Here is a 22288-nt window from a genome sequence, read left to right as displayed (position 1 = left end):
CACTTCACACTAAAGCACTTCTCTATAGCAGGTGGTGTTTAGTTGCTCTATCCTTATGCGTTCCTTGCAGTTTTAAGATGCAACACAACTTTTAAGAAATGTTAATTCAATTTGGAAGGACTCAAAACCTACCTTTAAACTAGACTCATAGTCTGTGTTCACTTTGAACATAAGCCCAAGTCGCAAATGAATTTCCTTGGCTCGACAAAAGCTGGGATCAACATAAAGCGCCTCCTGAAATGCTTTAATTGCCCTGAAAGAAAAACACAGAATAAAAAATTATTTTTTTACTCAAGTACTACTTTATAATCAACGTTATTTGTATGACTAACAGAAAGTGGATCAGAAAGCACTGCTGCAGAAGAACATATCAAAATAATGGTTTACAAGTAACGTTTTTGGTGCATGGCTTTTGATTCTTCAAAGATTGGGTAATTCTGTACTCCAGATATCCTGGTGTATTTGAAAGTCTAATTTTTTCTATTAGTTTAGAGAAAGTAATTTGCTGCATGAAATACAGTATCACATCTGATATTTCAGAAAGGATGACTCACCAATTAGTGCAACTTTAGAACAATAAACACAATACAGAGATCGTTCATGTCACTACCAACAGCCAGGCTGCTTTTGCTTCCAATAGTGCAGCAGTAGCAGGAGAAGAGAAGGCCTAAGAGAGATCAGGCACATCTCCTCTCATTGCACCAACCTGCTCCTTTTTCCTCTTTCTCCTCCCTTCCCTAGCACCAGTGCCATGCAGGGACTCAACTAACACCTACTGCTCCATTACTTCCAAGTCACTCAATTACTTCCAGGAAAACATAGATACAAAACCCTGCCACTTCCTCCCCTCTGCAACTTGCTTTCACATTCCCATGATAGGTGAAAATGCCTCTGATTCTACTTCAAATCCTCTCCCACATGCCCCTGCTAATGATGGCGCTGCACCAGACAAAACAAAAATGCCATCCAGCAACTCTATCTTGGAGCAGAAACGACGTGACTCTAAACAGGACTGTGCTGTCTCCAGGACAACTGCATAAAACTGGGACAGCTGAAATGCAACTAAAAGTTAATAGAATTAAAGTCACAGAGGAACTGAGAAAGAAGCTAAGACTCATTGTTGCCTGAAATCCAATGACAGATTGAAACAAAATACCTTCACATCCACCACTGCTCACACAACAATTCTGAAATGAGAACCAGTCCCAGTTTAAGGTAGGTTTGAGCCCCCAGGCCAGGGAGCACAGTCCCATCTGCTGTCCCAGGGAAACTCAGAGATCCAGGCCAAGTAGGCAGGTGACAGGACAGTCTTTGGGGAGAGCTGTTCCCACAGGGACATGGGACAGGAATTGCCCACAGTGCCTAAAATCACACACTGCTTAGGAACACTGACTTAATCCCTCTCTCCAAGTGCAGTATTATTTATGAGGAAAAAAAGGTAAGCAGCTGCAATGGGAAGTTCAATTAATGTTTTTCATACTTTTTTATTTACAAAACACATACATGATCATTTTTTAATCCATCAGCAAAAATGCTTCTGCTCTAAAATTCTTACAGGCTTTTTTCTCACTGACGGCAAACCAAAGGTACAGAACTTCCTCTAGACAATGCAACAACTGTTCGTACCTAAAGCATTATTTCACTTCTTTAAATAGAAGTTAAGAGCAGATGAGCTTAAAAAAGTATTACATTTCTATTGTGGAATTGAAGCTTCCTTTACTACAACCCTTCAGAGAGACTTGGCTTACCCAGTACCCTACTTTTCTGCCTACACAAGGAAAATGAGCAAGTGAAGAGCTAAAGGGATGAACCTGTACCAGGCTCAGCAGTCTCTCACATCTCATCTAAACCTCCCTGGAATCATATGGGTGGTGGTGAATCACACACCTCAGAATGTATCCTCATCCTCATGGCTGGGCTTCGCGAACGAAGATTTGGGAAGGCTCTATCCACATTTGCTACAGGCGCGCTGGTGGCTTATGAGGCCAATCCGTGACAGACATATCCGATTGCAAAAGGCACAGCAGAAAGACTCCTTAGATGGTGTATTCTGCAATACACGGTTCTTTCTGCGTTGCCTTTTTTCCTCGAGGGTGATCCTGCGTGCTTTCTCAAAGGCATCAGCTGCGTTATAGATGGTGTGTCTCCAGGCCTCCCGATTTGAGGCCAGAGTAGACCAGTTATGGTGATCAATATGGCCAAGGCTGAGATGTAGTTTCAGGGAGTCCTTGTATCTTTTCTTCGGGGCTCCTCTCATGCGGCAGCCAGTGGCAAGTTCACCGTAAAGCAAGATCTTAGGGAGGCGGTGGTCCTTCATCCTGGAGACATGACCTGCCCAACGCAGCTGTGTTCTCATCAGCATGGCCTCAATACTTGTGATAGCTGCTTGCTCTAGAACAGATGTGTTGGTGACATAGTCTGACCAGTGGATGTTTAGAATTGTACGGAGGCAGCGTTGATGGAAGCGTTCTAAGAGACGCAGGTGGTGGCGGTAGATGACCCATGATTCAGATCCATATAAGAGAGTAGACAACACTATGGCTTTGTAAACACTGATCTTGGTGCTTTTCTTCAAGTGTTTATTACGCCATACTCTTTTATGGAGTTTTCCAAAAGCACTATATGCCTTTGCTAATCTGTTGTCTATCTCTCCATCAATCTTACCGTCTGAGGAGATGAGGCTACCGAGGTAATTAAACTGTTGGACTGATTTGAGCTCTGATTGACCAATGGTGATGTGGGGATGATGGGGGACATCCTGAGGTGCAGGCTGATGGAGGACCTCTGTCTTCTTTAAGCTGACTTCCAGCCCAAAGAGCTCAGCAGCATCTGCAAAGCAGGATGTTAAACGCTGCAGAGCTGCTTCTGTGTGGGCAACAAGGGCGGCGTCATCAGCATAAAGCAGCTCCCGGACAAGATGGTTTAAGGTCTTAGTGTGGGCCTTCAGTCGCCTTAGATTGAATAGACTTCCATCAGTACGGTATCGAATGTAGATACCGTCCTGATCATTGAGGTCTGCCGTGGCCCTTTGGAGCATCATGCTAAAGAAGACGGTGAATAGGGTAGGAGCGAGAACGCAGCCTTGTTTCACACCATTCTTAATTAAAAAGGGCTCAGAAAGTGTGTTGCCATATCTGACTTGGCCATGCTGATCCTCATGGAGTGAGATGATCATTTTGAGGAATTTAGGGGGACAACCTAAACGTTCCAAAATCTGCCACAGACCTTTTCTGCTCACAGTGTCAAAAGCCTTAGTGAGGTCGACAAAGGTTACATAAAGACCTTTGTTCTGTTCCCTACACTTCTCTTGCAGTTGTCTGAGGACAAATACCATGTCTGTGGTGCTCCTGTTGGCTCTGAAACCACACTGACTTTCAGGAAGGATACCTTCTGCTATAGTGGGTATTAGTCTGTTCAAGAGTATTCTTGCCAGGATTTTGCCAGCAATGGAGAGCAGAGTAATACCACGATAGTTTGAGCAGTCAGATTTAATTCCTTTCTTCTTATACAAGGTGATGATGACTGCATCACGAAGGTCAGATGGTAGTTCGCCGAGTTCCCAACAGCGCACCACGAACTCATGGAATTTGGTGTGGAGTGCAGGGCCCCCATGTTTCCAGATTTCAGGTGGAATTCCATCAATCCCAGCTGCCTTGCCAATTTTCACCTGCTGTATGGCCTTGAGGGTTTCTCCTAAAGTGGGGGCAGTATCCAATTCATACTTTACTGGTTGTTGTGTGATGGACTGAATTGCTGAGTCTTGGACTGTGCGGTTGGTACTGAAAAGAGTCTGAAAGTGTTCAGACCATCGATTCAGAATGGAGGTTTTATCTGTCAGAAGTGTTTGACCATCAGCGCTGAGTAGAGGGCTTTGTACCTGGTATGTAGGCCCGTATGCTGTTTTCAAGGAATGTATACTGATTTCAAAACAAACAAGGATCCATGTCTCATAACAGTACATTCATCATCATCATCATCATCATCATCATCACCTACAAGAACACTGCTCAAACTAGAAGGCCAAAGACTGATCACTAAATACCAGCACATATCTTAAGCCAGGCTTTATTTCTGCCAAAGGAAAGATTCTGTGATTATATATTTGCATTTCTTGTCTTAACTCTAATCTGGTACTCGGTATGTTAGCCACTGGTATTTAAAATCCATTATTTTTATCTTGTACAAAGACAGTATCCTAAGTTCTAAAAAAAGAAGAAAACCACTGTCTTATCAAAGTCACAACAAAAATCAGGAGTAAAGACATTGCAGTTCTGTAACAGAGATTGTGACCATGCTCATAGACACTTTGGGAACTGTGCATTCTTCCTTTTAGCTATCTTCCTTGGTCAGAAAAATAGTATTTCTGTATTTCTCCTATGTCATGTCTCAGTTGCAAAAACCACAGAAAGGTGGACTTCTAAAAAAGCTTAAGATAATCTGTAAGAGACAAAAATATTCCTGTAGTCTCTTGCTTACAGAACAGGAAATATTATTCATTGCCACAGTTGAGCAATAGAGTTAAACAAAGCCACAAAAATAATAAAAGATTTTCAAGGACAGTTTTGAAATTTAGTTTGAATGTATGTTTCATTCAAAAAAACCCCAAGAATGTTGCCTACCCCAGTCTTACAGAGGAGCACAGTACTTAAAAACCAGTAAATTGTAATCAGTGGACAACATAAAAAGGATGTGTCATATGCAGCACAGAACCTGCTGGTCCACACCCCTCCAAGGTCTGTGTAAGGTTTATCTCTGTGCAGACTAAACTAACTAAAAATCAAGTTTTAGCCTCTACTAAACTCTTGTGTTAATTCTATCTTGATTTTACAATCTGTAGTTTTTCCAGGATGAAAAGTATGAATAATAACAAATGGAAATTACTTCCACTACTTCTGTAAAAAGGGGCATCCTCAAAATTTCACCAATGAAGTGATCTGAAAGGGCATTTTCAATAATTTTTATCAGTGGTAGGGGCTCATGTCTAATTTGGTAACTATAGCCTCGTTTCAAATAGTCAGTAGAATTTTTTAATGGGATAAAATACTCAACCTGTGAAAAGACATTTACTCATTAACTCTTACAGACAGACAAGCAGTTTTACATCATAGCTGAATTAATATTGATGTAATTTCACCTACAGGAAACACTTAAAATAGCAACATGCTCACGAATACAGGACACATCAGGAACATCGACTACAGTAAAAACCTCTGTTTTATTCTGGGATTGCCTGTTTTCCACTGCCATGCCCAGAGCTCCAGACTTGGTCCCTCACCACATCAACAGCAGAACATCTGCAGCATCACTGACACCCATTTCAGTTTAGAGTGGTCAGTAACACCCAACACAGACACACTGGGGCTTGGTACAGGTTGGCATAAGAAGGACGTGGAAAGTAGGAGTAAGTGTTGTGGTAGTAAAGGGAAACAGGAGAGAACATGGCCCAGTGTTGGAAGCTTCAGTCCTTCCCAGCCCATCTGTTTGATGGGTTGAGTGGGGCCTTCCAGATACAGCTGGAGTCACTTGAGTCTTGTACAGATCTTTGTTTTCTCTGAAACATCACTAATCCCATTTCTGTTCTCTGTCCAAGCTTACATCCAGAAAGATACGGGTCTAGAGGATCCAAGGCATCCAAGTTACCCAGATGTTTTCCCTCAAAGCTCTTTCATGGTTTGAACAAAACCAGAGGAGCAGATACAACCAAACAGCTGCGTGATCTGTCACATACGAAGCAGAACTTGGCTTCAGAGTCCTCCTTCAGGGATGATGGCACAGAGCCTCCCTCAAGTAGGTTGAGTGTCTCCACCACTAAGTAACTGCCCTTCATGCAGAGACAGAACTTTTAATTTTACTCCTTCAGCAGACTAAACAAACACGAGTCCATAGGAGAAATTACTGAAGGAAGGGCCGGGTGCCCTCGTACTGCAGAAATAAATGAGAGTCGTCTAAATCAGCAAGAGACGAGTCTCCTTTTGTTCCCTGATGACACTGCCAACTGTGTGGCAAGAAACAACGTTGGCTGAGTCTACAAGAATTGATTAAAATCAAATAAGGACTTTTCTCCAAGAATGAGAGCATTTCTACCAACAGGCAGGAAAGGCTATCCAGCACTCAGCAAAATGGGAAAACAGGACTGGAAAACAGGCACTTTGAGGGATGAAAAGCACCTCTGGACCTTCATTTTACACAGCACTGCTACAGCAATTTGGGAAAAATAAAAATGACATGAATCTTCATCTCTAAATCAAGACTTCCAGAATCAATACTGCAGCTATCTTCCCACCCACTAATCTATACAACAATGCTTACCATTATGAAAGTGAAGAAACCAGATGAATAATAATTAATAGATGATTATATTAAACATTTAGTGAACTCTCATAAGACTTTTATTGGATGCCTATGCTTGAATAGACTGTGAATAAAATCAGCTTTGTACTAAGCAAAAGAATGTAATAAAAGAGCAACAATTTAACTATTCAGAAGTTAACACTTTTGTACATTTCAAACAAAACCCATGAAAATCAGAATGAGCCTACAAAATAAAAGAACCTAACATTATTCTAATATGCCTCTTGATGCAGCTGGAGTGAAACTTTCTTTTTCTTATTCTTATCGTCTTTCAATTTTCTGACCACCTATTCTAAGCCTCATGTCATTTAATGAAAGTGATGTGAGCTATGATTGAGTAATTCCTATTTGAAACTCATAATCATAGTTTGAACATACACAAAATGTACACACACAGCACTACTCAGGTACTGCAGTTCATGAAATACTTTTACAGTCTTTAGCTACAACTCCTCTGTCCACAGGGCTGCAACAGTTGAATGGTGAAATATTTTGAGCAGCAAAGTCTTAGAACAGCAGCTGAGAGTAGGCTTTTTTCCCTATCATTAGCAGAGTTTTCATCAATCCAATAAGTGGTTTGCTGTACAATCACAGAAAGACAACAAAAAGAAAGTTAACTTGATGTCAAGATCCAATTTTGAATCTGAGTTGGAGAGTCAGAAGCAGACATGATGGTCCCAGATATTGTGATATCCAGACACTGAATGATGATGACAGTGCTTCTGCTTTGGCAAGGATCACTGCAGATGGGTCAAGAAGTTCCACTCAGAGATGACCAATTTTCCTCAGGCAGTCTCCATCTTCAGCCATGATGGAGGTGAAAAAAAGGGTCTGGATCATCTCTTGCATCTTTAGCTTTTTTCAGGGTCAGTGCTGAAGGAGTGAGTTTTACACAATCCTCAATTTTTACAGCTGATAAGGAAACCCTGGACTGAGGTGAGGAGCCTCAGGGCAATGAGCCTAAAATGGGGCAGTAATGGTGACTGATCTCAGCTTCCTGCAAGGTGTTTCTAAGGATTCCTGTGTCTTTCTCACACACATTGTCCAGCAATTTGCAAGGTGACAGTCACTGAAAACACTGCAGGCTGGCCTTGGAGCACCACAGTTGGCACACTGGGATCCAGAAGCTGTTAAATCCATCCCAGGACACAACAGCAGAGCTTGGACTCCATCCTTCCATCCTTATGGAAGCCAGCGTAAACCAGCAGATGACAGACCAGTCAGACTCAGAATCCTCACTGAAGTAAAGAAAAAATTTGGCATCCAAGCCACTACACTTGGATGCAGGTATTGCACAGGAATGAAGGGTAGCCTTGGATTAACTACTGAAATTCTTTTATGTTCAATCTAAAAGACAACTACAGAGGACATGAAATTATTCCAGTGATGTGAATACCTCAGCTAACCCTATTTTACCTGTTGTCTAACAATAGTGAAAATCAGACAACCACTTTACCTACTGCTTGATGGTAAATGGTGCAAAAGAAGGGAGTATCAAAATTTGAGATCCCTATGACCTATTTTACGATACTCAATTCAATTTATGGAGCTATTCCCTTATGGCAAATCTTACTGTTATAATTGCATGGAATAGCTTTCTGTTGCAATGTTTGTACATATGCTGAGAACATTCAGTACTTGCACAAACAGTCGAACAAAATGACCAACATAAAATGCTGTATCAGCTAGGATTTGTACTTAAGATAATGCTGTAAAGCTGCATTAGGATATAAATGAGTGTACAATATTGAATTACAGTGAATTGCATATGCGTCTTGGATCCAATCCAACACTTCATTTTATGAAAGCTGGAAAACTTAAGAAATAATTTCAAACAATATGGACAAGAATTCTAAAGTTGACCTTATTCCCCCTTGCTTTTTTATTATCCCTGTTTACATGAGACATGAAAAAACCTCAAGCACTTCCTCATGCCTTCCTTTTAGGAGGAATACGTACTTGCTTCTCATTAAAATCTCTGAATATCTAAAGAGGTGTCAATAAGAAAAAAAAAAGGATGAAGCACGATAGCTTAAACCACCTTAAACAGCCTAGAGGTCTCCTCTACCTGCCTGAATATAAAGATCCGTGTCCTACGACCATAAATAGATGGAAAAAATGCAACAGGAAATAAGGCAGTTTGACCAGCATTTCACTTTGAAAGAAGGAGGATTCTCCTTGCAAACTGCAAGAGACTTCTGAGGAGGATTAAGGTCTACCAAGAACATGTTCTGTAAATGACTTGCTCTCATCTCCATGTTTATTGTGATTTTGTCACACCTAAACACCCACAACCACACATCCCACTCCGCTCGCCCCTAAGAAAACACAGAAAAAGGGGGAGGAAAGGCACTCCAAGGGGTTAAAAATCAATATTGCACATAAAGGTGTAAGATTTTACCTACATTAGATTTTCTTCCTCTAAAAATTCTACCAAATACTTTAATGATACCCAATTTTCTTAGTATCACACCATATGTAACTTTGTTGTACGAATGAAATGGCAAATATGATTATTCTACACAACCTTAACATAAGCTTTATGTGCAGTTATGCCAGTTAAGGCACCAGCTTATGCTCATGTTCTCAACAACCTCACTTAAAGGCACGGAAGAAAAATCTAAATTAATTCAAAACTCTAATTTATTAATACTTAGGCCTCACAACCACCTGACTTTGCTGCTCCATCCGCTGTAAGGTGCTAAATAGCACAATCTGCTAATGGCAAAAGCCTGTGTTGAACAGGTGGTTATATGAAAGATTAACTACTCTAAATCTAAGTGCTTTGTGTTATTTAATTTTATCTACCACTTTCCCAGTGCAAGTTGTAACAAGATCCACCTTGCAAGACCTTGTGCACGGAACACTTCTGAATGCTAAATGCTGAAGACAAGACTGCGTAAGAAACAGAACAATCTGGAACTTGGTGAAATTCAGCCAAGGCTGATCCCAATCTTAAACAGTGGATTCTCAGGTTTTCTGAAAACTTTTCTGTTCTTCTCTTATTAATTAGAATGCAATAGAATTGCACGTCACATACAATACATGGCATTCATTTCACCGCTATTAACAAAGAAAGCAGTAAATTGCAAGATTAAAAAAAAAAAATCCATGTTTCGAGCTCGTGACTTAACCAACCTATTTTAATTTGAGAAATAAAAGTTTATGTGCATTTTCCTGAGGAAAGCAAAAATCTTTTCTCTTACAGATACATAAAAACAATTTACTGAGGGGTGGAGGGAGAAATCCTATCTCACTGCTCCAACCCATCAGTCGGTGGTCCCTGAGTGTCTCTGTAACTGCAGTCATGCTCAGCTCAGTAAGACAATGAACCTTTCTAGTAATCAATCAAGTAGTAAAGTCACACTTACTGTACTAACAGTTTCCACACTGAGTGTAACAAAGCACTGATATCAACACTACACCCTTCTGACATTTTTGCAGAGACACTGACTTCACTCCTTGCAGAAATAAACCCCAATGAAAGTCTGAGGACCTTTCAGTAGAACTCCAGTGACTGAGTCCATTCTGTTTGCTGTTCACCACTCTCATCACAGACAAGGCAGAACCAAAATCCCAGCTGGAAACCAACCCTCCCTCCAAGCCCAGCAGCCCTGCTCAGTCCCCAAAGCCATGACAGAAATTACAACTCTTTAACTCTCAGGTTTTACATCAGTTTTAAACACTGACTCAAGTCTAGGTGTGCTGCTTTTAACATCCAAAACTCTCCTCTGATGTAAAAATTTCTGACTACCAAGTGAAATGAAAACAATCCCATTTTCCCACTTCTTTTCCAAGATGAAAGTTTTTTGTAAACAGGCTTTCCAACATGCACAGTCTACAGACTGTTGATAACAATTCACAAAAGCCTGCTGAGTCATTCTGCTCCATCCCCTTTGCTGAAGCCTGTTACAGGGAGCTAAAATTCTCCTGTCAGTGCTTTCCCTTTTCAAGCAACTGTTGTGGCTGCCCCAAGTCAGGTCTGTGACCCAGGACAGTTTCACCTGCAAACATCGTATCTCTAATAAAACAAAAAATAAACTATGGCACACTCACACTGAACTGAAGGTGAAATACTCACACACCCATGAAACACCACAAAAACTATCAATTTATTCCAACTTACCATTGAAAGGCATTGTAATGGAAGTAGACCAAACCAAGGCCATATAAAAAGGCAGCATTCTGTAAAGGAAAGAAACAGTGTTTAAAACCCAGATTAGACAACCATATGCTCTAAGATTCAGTTTCCAGTATTTTATTCATCCTTTGACATTCTATTTCCATTATAAGATACATGTATTTAAAATTCACCTTGAACAGGAAGAACTAAAAAGAAGGAATGAAAAGATGGGTAGACATTAAAAAAAAGAAGTGATTCTCCATGATCACAAAAAAGAGGATATTTTTGGAGGAAAAGTAATAATAATATTCAAGCACTTTTACACCAGAGAAACTGATGTGCTCTGTTCTACTTGTCCAAAAGCAGGGAAGGAAATGATGAAGTGGAAATCTTTGGCAATTTAATATAATAATAATAATAAAAAATTTATTACCAAACACCATTTCATAGTCATAATAATTTATACTTACATAGAAGTAAACAAAGCTACACACTGTAATTTGTGTCTAATGTAGAACATTAATTAAATGAATATGAAAATATGCTTAAGGAAATGTCACTTTTCTGAATACCAAAAAATACAGACCATCAGCTTCAAACCTATGACAATCATATTTCTTCATCATTAATCAAATTTCTATTTCCTATCTCCCTATTCTGCTGAAGGGAAAAACCAAACCAAAACAACAAAAAACATTCCCCTTCTGGAAACCCATTTTCCCTCCATTTTCTTTTCACAGAAACTGTGATTTACTTCTAAAGTGAAATTACTAATGACTTTTAATGAATGTTTAACTATCCAGTTCTATAAATAATTAATACATATTTCCTAAATTCTGAAAAATAAACAAACTGCTTTTTCTTTTGCAAAGTTAGGCCACAGCACAGTTGTTTTCTATTTAGCAAAGTTAATCCATTATTTACAGGAGACAACATTGCACATGTTGCCTGTGACACATTTTTAGGCTTTTCTTATACATAATTCTGATTCTGAAAGAGCAGGTATAGATCCCAAAGCTCTGACACATGGATAAGAGCTGGAGTTTCCATTGTTGAAGACTGTACTTCGAGATAATCCCTCCTCCACTTGCACACACTTCTTCAGCAGATCCCATTTATAAGCAATTCCACACAAGGAATCCTAGTTTTGCCTTAAAACCAATCCAGATATGAGAGTTATAACCAAATTTCTCCTATAACATAACTGGTAACCAGAAGACAACTCAAAGAGCAGCATTCATCAGAAACAGGACCTAATATGACAATTTCATTATCCCTCATTTGCATCTTCTAAATGCAAATTAAACCCAGGGGAAATGCCAAAGATCCTTTCACGAGTACAGCTGGATCATGGCTCCAGCAATGGACAGCTTCCAAGAAAATGCTGTGGTAGAACCAGATACTACAGCAATCAGAGCACTGGAACACGTGAACAGGACAAGTGGAGGGGGAAGTGCATAAACAATAGAGGATGACACTTTAACACTACCATAAAACCACATTCCTGTTTCATTCAACAAAAACACAACACGGACATCATAAAGATAAAAGATCTTCCGTGTTTTTTCCACTTTCCAAGTGTGCTCTGGGAACAAGAGATGAGGTGGAAGGCAAGCTCAAATGCTGAGCGTACGTAATACCTTGCTTTAAAAGTCATTTTAAATGAGGAAGTAAAATAGATTTTCACATGTGCCACATGGAAGCCTACAAAACACAGCACACACCAGGAACCTTCACTGTGCTTGGGTCAGGCTCATCTGTAGAACAGAACTTAAAATTATCCAGTATCCCTTTTGATATCCCCCAATCTCAGTCCAGTCTAGATCATCATAAAGATTGAGAATAACAGTGATCACAAAAATCCTTCTTTGCCACACTGCAAAATTCAAACAAAAACATGCCAGACCACTAAAACCTCTTCAACCTGCAAAGAATTTAATTTCCTCTTATGGAATCCATCACATTTTACAGTCCAAGCAAGTTACAGATTCAGGATTGTCTCCCCGATGATATTTTGATCCTAAGGGTTAATAGGAACCAACTTTCAAGGCACAAGAGAACCAAGATGCAGGCGATTTTTCAAAATGTAATTTATGTATCAAGTTCACATAAAGCTTTCAGATGGACCTCACGCCACTAAAATACAAATAAACCATCACTGTCCTTCATTCTGTGACTGGTTTTCCCACTCTTCTCTCACTCTCCTTTAGCCTTAAAAACCTTTTAGGACTGATCTCAAAAATATGTTAAGCTGCCACTGTCTTCTCAGTGAAAAACAGGGCAAGATTTAAGAGATCACCTCAAGTGCAGAGGTGCAAATTCTGAAATGTCAGTATGGTTCACGAATTTATCTGTTCGGACACACGTGTAACACCATTAGTACTGCTTGTTCATAATATTAAGACCAATCTAATAAACTAAGATTAAAAATTATATTTTAAACTGAGTCTGAACTTGGAACACGACTTTCGCAAGGACTGGAAGACACCCCAGTGTTCCAGTGCATGGCACTTACCCACAAATAACTGAAGGGGAAATACACATAAAGTTCATTACTTTTGCAGAATACCAAGTTCAACGTGCAGTCAAGTTCCTGTTGGTAACAGCCAATATGAAAAGCTACAACAGCTTAATGCAGATCAGGACCAAGCAGGATCATTACACAAAAATTTCATCTACAAAATGTCGTTTTTCTTAAAATCCTAAGATTCTGTGACTCTGTTTACCACAACACAGCCCATCCTAAGAAATCTGTTTTCGGTTGCCTCTGCTAGTTTTATTTGACAAGTTTCTCACAAAGAATATCCATTCCATGTGTTCCAGTAAGGATTAATCTTGTAATTTTGTCCCTGCTACAAACAGCTGGTGAGGTAGAATTTAAGCCAAATTTTTTCCCTCCAAACATTTTTTTAGTGAGAAGTAGAGAACAAAATTATCGTATTACAATCCTTTGCTTGAATTTCTTGACAACCCACACAATTTCTTAAGACCTCATGCCAGCAAAACTCATTCTTTGGCTACTAACTTCTAGTTTAATTTTTATGTTATCAGATCTTTCTTTTCACTAAAATCTAGAATAAAACAAAGATACAAACCAAAACAGACCGTGCTTCAAACCTGAAGTTGAATGTTTGGATTTTTTCATTCTACGGCCATGCAACTAAAAGCAGAGAAATCAGAAATGCTATTTCCAAGCTGACATCATTTACATTTTCTATGAACTATCAAAAAATGTTAATATGTTTCATGCCAACCACTAGATGGCTCAAATACCTCTTTCCATTTTCCACGCTTATGCAATTTAAGAAAATTGTCAAGCTTTTATTGTGCACTCTGCTACTTACATGCACTATTTAAGGCTGAACAACAGTTCAATTCTATTTTATAAAACAGTGTGGCATATACATTTTTGTCAACAGGTAACTCAGAAGGCAAAAATACATCTCTATGTACCTTTTTAGGCAACTGATCTGAATAAGCATATTTGAGACTTTTAGTCTTGTCTGTTTTGAGCAATCAAGCAAAAAAAAAAAAAAACAACCAATGAGGAAGACTCCACCCATCTCACAGGCCTTTTATCAAACAACTGGTTTAGAGTTTCTTTGAAGCAGCAGATGGAAACAGATCCCCAACATTCCACGAGTTCTGTTCTCCAGGCATTTCAGGCCAAGTCCACACAAAGCCTTTTTCTCCATCTTTAAGGGTGCAGGCAGCACATCCAGCAGAAAGACACAGCCCAGCCCATCACAGTGACACTTTATCTATAATAAACACAGGGCCAGAAAAACGCACCTGTCCCATCTAACAAGTGGCCACACTCACATTCAGATTACAGACACCCATCTTGGACTGACTCTACAAATGTATGGCTGCCACATCTGGGCCCAGATGTTCTCCACCAGTAACACACTTATCTCTCACATGCAGTTGAGACCCTGTTACTGACTCCAAATTCGTGTTTTATAAACACAGGACTTAACCAGGAAGTTATGCTTGCAAATGAAAATCTCTCCAGCAGGCACTCCTAGAGAGTATGAAAAGATGTTAAAGACCCAGAGCAGTCTCAGGGCAGCATCCAGCCAGGGCCTTGCCATTTAAAAAGGAAAAGGATCAGTTTTTGCCATAGTTCCATGGTACTGCTGATTCAGAAACATTCCCAAACGCTGCCTCTCATTTGTGCTGACACAAGCATTTTTAGAGTACTACAGCCAACTGAATGACAGAACTGATCTGAGTTATTAATAACCAGATAAAACGGATTATTTAACTGGATCATTTTCCCAGGCAAGTTCACTGGTAGCTCCCCATAAACAACAGCATTAGCACAAGTAAAAGATTGGAATATAAGTAAAAAGCTCTCTAAGCCTACACTGCTACAACCAAAATGCAAATCAAACCTACAGTGACTTTTCAAATACTACTGAAGCCTCCTAAGCTACATATCAATGTTTGACTTGAGAGAAAACAGCATCTATGGCTCAGCACAAGATGGATAAAAACATGAAATGCCATCACAGCCTCCTGTCAGCCTCCTTCATGCAGGTCCTTAACCAGTGAGACACGTAGGCAAATACACCATTTCTTCTATCAGTACAAATAAATATCTCCAGGGGGGTGTCAGAGTTTGGTGCCAGGCTCTTTGCAGTGGTGCCCAGCGACAGGACAAGGAGCAACGGCCCCAAACTAAAACACAAGAAGTTCCACCTCAGCGTGAGGAAGAACTTTACGTTGAGGATGGCAGAGCACTGGAAGAGGCTGCCCAGGGAGGGTGTGGAGTCCTCCTCTCTGAAGACATTCCAAACCCACCTGGACACATTCCTGAGTCACCTCCTCCAGGTGACCCTGCCTTGGGAGAGGGGGGGTTGGACTGGATGATCTCCAGAGGTCCCTTCCAACTCTAACAATTCCATGATTCTTTGTGACTCTATGGGGCAGGGCCAGATGGAGGTAAAATAATTCACAGAATAATATGTCCTCACTAAAAAGTAGGTAATATTTAGGCAGAAATCAGTGTGTACCTCACCACACTACAAAATAAACAAAACAAGAGAAACAAAGTCCCCATGTAGTCGGTTAGTGGAAGTCTGAAAGAAAACTGTGGAAAAAAGATGGAGTTCAGCACCACTAGGAGAGACCAGTGATTGTTTTTCACTTGCTTAATACTGACAGGAACTGAAGCCTTTGATGACATATCAACTCCAGCAAGGTCTGAGCCCTTTCCTGAGCTGCCCAAGTCCCAGTGGAACCCACAGCCCAGCCCACATCACTTCAGGCTGCACGAGACACACGTGGGCAGGCGGCCACTGCTCCTCAGAAAACCCAACCAGGAAAACAAGGGTTTACAGTTTACGCCGCATCCTGTGGTCACAGGGTCTCTTGGCCACCTGTTCGAAGCAAAAGAACAGTTTTTGTGTTTAAATGTGTGAATATGTTTATTTCTCTACTGGGGAAAAAAAAAAAGAAAGATGAAGTTTTGGCACTATGGTGCCTAATCCTTCCTCCTGACACTACTCAATACGTAGTAACAGCTCCCTGGAGAGCTTGTAAAGCATAAAAAAATTCCAGTTGGGCTCCTGTGCACAAACAGCTCCACACCTTTGGGAGCTGACAGGCTCTAGCACAGAGACTGTAAGTGTTCAGGAAGAAGAGAGGAGGGTTCAAATAAAATTTGTTTACATTTGTACAAACATGAATAAGAGAGCTACCTATCTACATGTTCTGCATGTTTCCATCACCTGCAGAAATACTCAGGTACCTGTGAGGGGAGTACTGCAGAGCAGTATCATCAGTTTTGCCTTCAAGAAATATTATAGCACCTGAAAAATCATTAGGTGATCAGGATCTCTAAAATACAGCCATCTCTAACAGGCTTGCATGACCCTGCTTCTTGAGCAATAATCACAATAGTCAAAAATCTGTTACTGGGTGTGTGCCTGCATCCCAGCAGCCATGTGGAAGAAATTAATACATAAAAATCATTATTCTTGTGACAAATATATTCTGACATATGTAATATCTTGGGAAATAACTACAAAGTAATTCCACATTGTAATATCTTGGTAAATAACTACAAAGTAATTCCTCACTGTCTTTAGGATGATCTTTTCAGAGAGTAAGTATTGCCAAAATACACCTACTAGTTGTAGAACAAAACCAGCTAATAGATCTTTCTTAATTCATAAAAAAAAACTTCCTTTTTTTTTCCTTTCACAGAAAAATTCTTAACAGAAGTGAAGCAGAAAAAAATGAAACTAATAAAAACCAAATAAACAAAAATCCCACATCATCTACAAAGTTTAATTTTTTCCCCCCTTTGTAAGTGGTAGGTATCTTTTAAATTACTATACTCTCCTCCCCATCCTGCTCCCTTCTCATCTCCCCTTCAGGAAAGACAGTACATTTGTCCACACCCTTTGCAACACCCCACCAGTGCTACAGTTCCACATTCCCTGTGGCTCCCCCCTGAATGAAAACTACTCCAACTTCTCAGCAGCACTGTTGTCCCACCAAAACACTGCTATGGCCCCATTTTCACCCATGGACTAAAACACACATGGCAAGACCTGCTTGAACAATCTGAAGTGGGAGCCTTGATCCAACACTGTCCCTCCAGTGGCTTTCCAGCACTATCTGTAAAAAAAGCTTCTTGTCACACAGCAAAGAACAGGGTATATGAAGAAAAGACTACAAGAAAATTATCAAAACCCACAAACAGCAACTAACTCGAGACATTAATAATTGCAAAACCCCCTGAGTAACACACTGTGCAATGCCCACTTTATAGGAAGAATTTCCATATGAAAGACAAAATGATAAAACAGTAAATAACTCAAATCCTCCCCTTTAATGACGGAATCTGTGCAGTTTTGTAAACCGGGTATTTCCTTATCCATAAACAAACTTAGGGCCTTGGCAGAAGGGATTACTGACCAACTACTGTACCTCCTCACATCTGTCACTCAGACAGACAAGCAAACGTCTAAATTATGATTGTTGCTACTGGTATCTGATTTATGTTCCTTCCACTGAAGCTTATAAAATCTCACTTGATGTAAACATCTTCATTTTTCACTTGATACAAATATTTTCAATAATTTAAGTATTTTAAACAGAAAACAATCTTTTTCTCAAACGAATCAAGGGAGTAAAGGTGTTGTGCAGTGCATAAAGACTAAATTCACTCTGACAGACATTTTATAGAGATGATTCACCTAATCAAATTTAATACTCTCCCTACGGATTCCCCGAATGCTGTTAACAATCACAAAGTTTCCAATTTATTTTGTATGATACATGATTTAAAAAACAAAAAAACCCCAAAACAATAAAACCTCAAAACAAACAAACCAACCAACCAACCCCCTCATTCCAAATAGAAAGCCATACTTGAGACTGGATGCTTTGTAAGTAAACCAATTTGTCTAATGTTTGCACAAAAAGAGATGATCTCTCTGGAGATCTTCTAGTCCAACCCTCTGCTCAACGAAGGGACAACCAGAGCAAATTTCCAAAGATCACGTCCAGCTGGGTTTTGACTGCCTCCAAAGACTGAAAAATGTGTGGCCCCACAAACTCTCAGGGCAGCCTTCTTCACTGTTTAATCACCTTCACACTCGATTAATTAATTAAATTTATTTTTGTGTGTTTAGAATTAATTTTGTGTTTTCTATTTGTGCCTGCTGCCTTTCCTTGTTTCACCAGGCACCACCAAGAATACTCTGGCTCTACCTGTGTAGCTGGATAAGATGCACCTGAGCCTTCTCCAGGCTGAACAGCCTCAGCTCTCTCAGCCTCCACCCCTCAGATGTTCCAAGCCCTTACTCAGTCCTATGGGTCCATGGACTTGCTGTAGTCCCTCAGGAGCCCAGCACTGGAGCCAGCACTCCACATACATCTCACCCAAGCTCAGCAGAGAAGAAAGATCAACCCCCCAACCTGATGGGGATGCTCTGCCTTACACAGCCCAGGATGCCACTGGCTCAGAGTCAACTCCTGCACCAGGACACCCCAGGCCCTTCCTGCAGAGCTGCTTTCCAGCCTGTCAGCCCCCAGTCTGTGCTGGTGCACTGGGTTGCTCCTCCTCAGACACAGGACTCGGCCTCTGTTGAACACCATGAGGCTCCTGTAGGCTGTTTAGCTCCCTCTGAACAGCAGCTCAACTATGTTGTCTCTTCCTAGTTTTGTATTCTCTGCAAACCTGCTGAAGGTGAACTCTACCCCATAACACAGGTCATTAACCCAAAATGACAAAGAGCACTGGCCCCACTACCAACCCGTGGGGTAAACCACTGGTGTGGCTGGTCTCCAGCTGGACTTTGTGTTGCTGTCCTGGTTCTGGCTGGGATAGAGTTTATTTTCTTCTTAGTAGCTTGGCTCAGTGCTGTGCATTGGATTTAGGATGAGAATAATGTTGATAACACACGGATGTTTTAGTTGTTGCTGAGTGGTGCTCACCCCAAATCAAGACTTTTCAGCTTCCCATGCTCTGACAGGGAGAAGCTGTACAAGAAGCTGGGAGGGCACACGGCCAGGACAAGTGATCCAAACTGGCCAAAGGGATAACCCATACCATAGAAAGTCATGTCCAGGACATAAACAGAGGGGAGCTGGCCAGAAGGGGCTGATCACTGCTCAGAGACAGGCTGGGCATTGGTCACTGAGTGGTGAGCAACTGTATTGTGCATCACTTGTTTTTCTTGGGTTTTAACTTTCTTTTTTATTACAACTATTACTACTGTTATTACAAGTATTATCATAAGTATTATTATGTGGCTTTTTTTCCACTTATTAAACTGCTTTTATATCACCCCACAAGGTTTTTCTCTTCTTTTTTTCCTCCTGATTCTCCTCCCCATCCCAACCAGCTGGGAAAAGTGGCAGTGAGCAAGTGGCTGTGTGGTACTTTGTTGCTGTCTGGGATTAGACCGTGACAGATGCTGATCACAATCCTCTCAACCCAGGTGAGCCAGTTTTCAACCTACCCCACTGACCACTCATCTAATCTGTATTTCATCAGTTTGTCTATGACCATATTATGTGAAACAGTGTGGAAAGCCTTACTAAAGTAAACACCAACAATATCCACGGCTCTCACCCCCTCTACCAAGCTACTCATTGTGTTGCAAATGGGTATCAGGTTCATCAAACACTATTTCTCCTTCATAAATTCATGGTGATGACTTCCAGAGACTTGCCCACCCTGGGTGAACTTGGAAACAAGCTGCCAAGGATAATGTGCTCTATCACCTTCACGAAGATGGAAGTGAAGCTGACTGGCCCATAGTTCCATGGATCCTCCTTCTTGTCCCTCTGGGAGACAGGAGTGACATTTGCTTTCTTCCAGGCCTCAGGAATGCTCCCATCCCCACAACCTTTCTAGGATAATTGAGAGTAATCTCATAGTGACACAGATGAGCTCCCTCAACACTCATTGTTGCATCTCATCAGGTCCCATGGACTTGCAGATATCCCATCTGTTTAAATGTTCCCAAACTTGATCCTCCTCTATTGGGAGCAAGTCTTCCTGAGTCTAGACTTGCACACTGGTCTCAAAGGTCTTAGAATCTTGAAGGTGAGTCCTACCAGTAAAGACCAAGGTGAAGAAGGTTAATATTAATTACCTCAGTGTTCTCCATTTCTTTTGTTACCTGCCTCACTCAGCAGCAGACTCACATATTCTTTCATCTTCCTTTTGCTGCTGATACACTTGCAGAAGCTCTCTTGCTCTCTTGCTGCCCTTCACATCCCTCACCACATTCAGTTCCGTGTGGGCTTTGTCCTTCCTTATGTGATCCCTGAACGCTTGGATGATGTCTCCATATTCCTCCAGAGTCATCTACCCTTGCTTCTTCCTCCTGGATGCTTTTTATGCCTGAGTTTTTTTCAGAAGCATTGTGTTTATCTATGCACAATTCCTTTCCTTTTAAATGTCCTGCAAGTCAGGGTGGACTGTTCTGGAGCTCAGAGAAAGTTACTCTTCAAAATTTGCATGCCCTCTCGTGAACACCCCTTCTCTCCAGGGCCACCTCCAAGGAATCCTTCCAAGCTGATCCCTCAGCAGACCAAGGTCTCCTCTCCTAAGTGTGATGTTTTGATTCTCCCATTTGCCTTGTTTCTTTGTCCCAGGATTGTGGACTCCACCATTTCACAGCCCCAGCAGCCAATGTTGCCTCACAACCAGTTCTTCCGTGAGTGTGAGCAGGAGATGAGCCTGAGCTGTCCCACTGCACCTCTGGGATCCAGTGAGATCACAGCCCTGCAATTGCATATGGATTTCTAACTCTTCCTGTATTTGTGCCCATGCTGCATCCATTTGTGCACAAGCACTTCAGAGAGGCACCCAGTCCTGTGAATTCCCAGAGATTCCCACATAAATGGTGTCCTGTAGGCACTTCCTTATTTTGTTCATACCCTTCAGGTGGGACTCAAACACTGATTAGCACAAGCAAATTAAGCACAGAGCAGTTCTTCTCAATCTCTGTTTTTCTTTGACAAGTACTGCTCTTATTTCATACTTATTAAAGGATTTGGCTTTTCTCCTTCCCCACCCAGATATGCTGACCTGATAAAAACTATTAGATCTCTTTAAAAATATTTTCAATAAAAGCACAGAAATTAATGTCAGTCATGTATACATACAAACATCACTGAAACAGCTTTTTTGGAAGATGACATTTAGGCAGTTTATTGAAGTGTTTTATTCTCTTTTATAATAGCAAATGATCATCATTATTTATACCTATCATCTTTATAACATTTTATGAAGTAGAGCTACTAGTATGGAATTTTCTGTCCTTGATTCACCATTTTTCTAACCCTTTCCAGCAAAGATAGGAATCCCACTGAGTTGACAAGTAGCCCCATTATTTCCCTGTCAGTTCTCACTGCTGGAGAATCACCAGTGTTGGAAAAAAGCCTTACTATCATTAATTACACAGCTGTTCTACCTGCAGCACTCCACAGAAAAGGGGAGTGGACAAGCTGAACATACTAAGGCATGAATGACTATAAAGAGATCCAAATACACACAAACAAAGCAGTAAAAACAAAGGAAAACAGTCAGAAAAATTAAGTGGCAAAACTCTCTATGGTTGTTCCCCTTGAATATTAAGCTACATTGTGCTGGGCAGTTCCAGCTCAATCTGGAACTCTGCTTAATGGAAAAATTTAAAGCTTAATTTTTAACCAAGTCCCCTAAGAATGCTGTTGCTGCTTTTATGTTGTTTTTTCTAGCTGAGTAACTCTTGAACCTATTAGCTGCCTTCAAATGAATTTTAGAGAAAGCGAGGCAGCTCAAAGATTAAAAACTTGAGGAATGTCACTGAAAATACCTGTTAGATAGAAAAAAGAGTCCCCAAACCAAAGCCTACTTGCAGAAAGCATACATAGCTTAATTACTCTCTCCTCTTTGGGAAGAGACACTTAGCCCATTAGCATAGCTTTAAATCAAGCATGTGCTTTTCCTGCTCAGAGGGAACAAGATGTCATTCAGGATGCTGCACTAGGAAAACTACAGAAATTTCAGTTTGTGTGTGCTTAAGTGGGAGAAGAAAGGACAGGAGGCGTGAAAGGACAACAGACACCAGCTCGTCATTGCTCAGGCTTCATTAGCTCCAGCATAAAAACAGTTTGTTCTGCAAACTGAACAAAATCCCACATTTGGAACAAAATTCTGAGTATTGAGTTTGGGGAAAAAACCCTCATGGACTGCTTTAATTTTTACGTGATTTTTACACTAGTCAGTAACATCTGAAAATCGAAAATGTTATTGGAGAGCATATTTTGGTATATATTTTATGTATTCCTATAAATATA

The 22288-nt window shown here is 40.7% G+C and overlaps 1 protein-coding gene across 16 annotated transcripts in view; it reads right to left on the bottom strand.

The window, feature by feature from the left end:
* KDM6A (lysine demethylase 6A) overlaps positions 1-22288 on the bottom strand; it is a 154344-nt gene that overhangs the window by 68662 nt on the left and 63394 nt on the right. For all 16 annotated transcript variants that reach the window (XM_064646926.1, XM_064646927.1, XM_064646924.1 and 13 more), the window contains exons 5-6: positions 10478-10536; positions 133-253 (exon numbers count right to left, since the gene is read on the bottom strand). In XM_064646926.1, the coding sequence (XP_064502996.1) occupies positions 133-253; positions 10478-10536 (180 nt within the window). The remainder of the gene's footprint in view (positions 1-132; positions 254-10477; positions 10537-22288) is intronic.

The sequence above is a fragment of the Pseudopipra pipra genome, chromosome 2 (assembly GCF_036250125.1).
Source record: "Pseudopipra pipra isolate bDixPip1 chromosome 2, bDixPip1.hap1, whole genome shotgun sequence".
In the NCBI taxonomy this organism is placed as follows: domain Eukaryota; kingdom Metazoa; phylum Chordata; class Aves; order Passeriformes; family Pipridae; genus Pseudopipra; species Pseudopipra pipra.
Note: the sequence above shows the minus strand (reverse complement) of the source record. Positions and strands in the feature narration are given on the sequence as shown.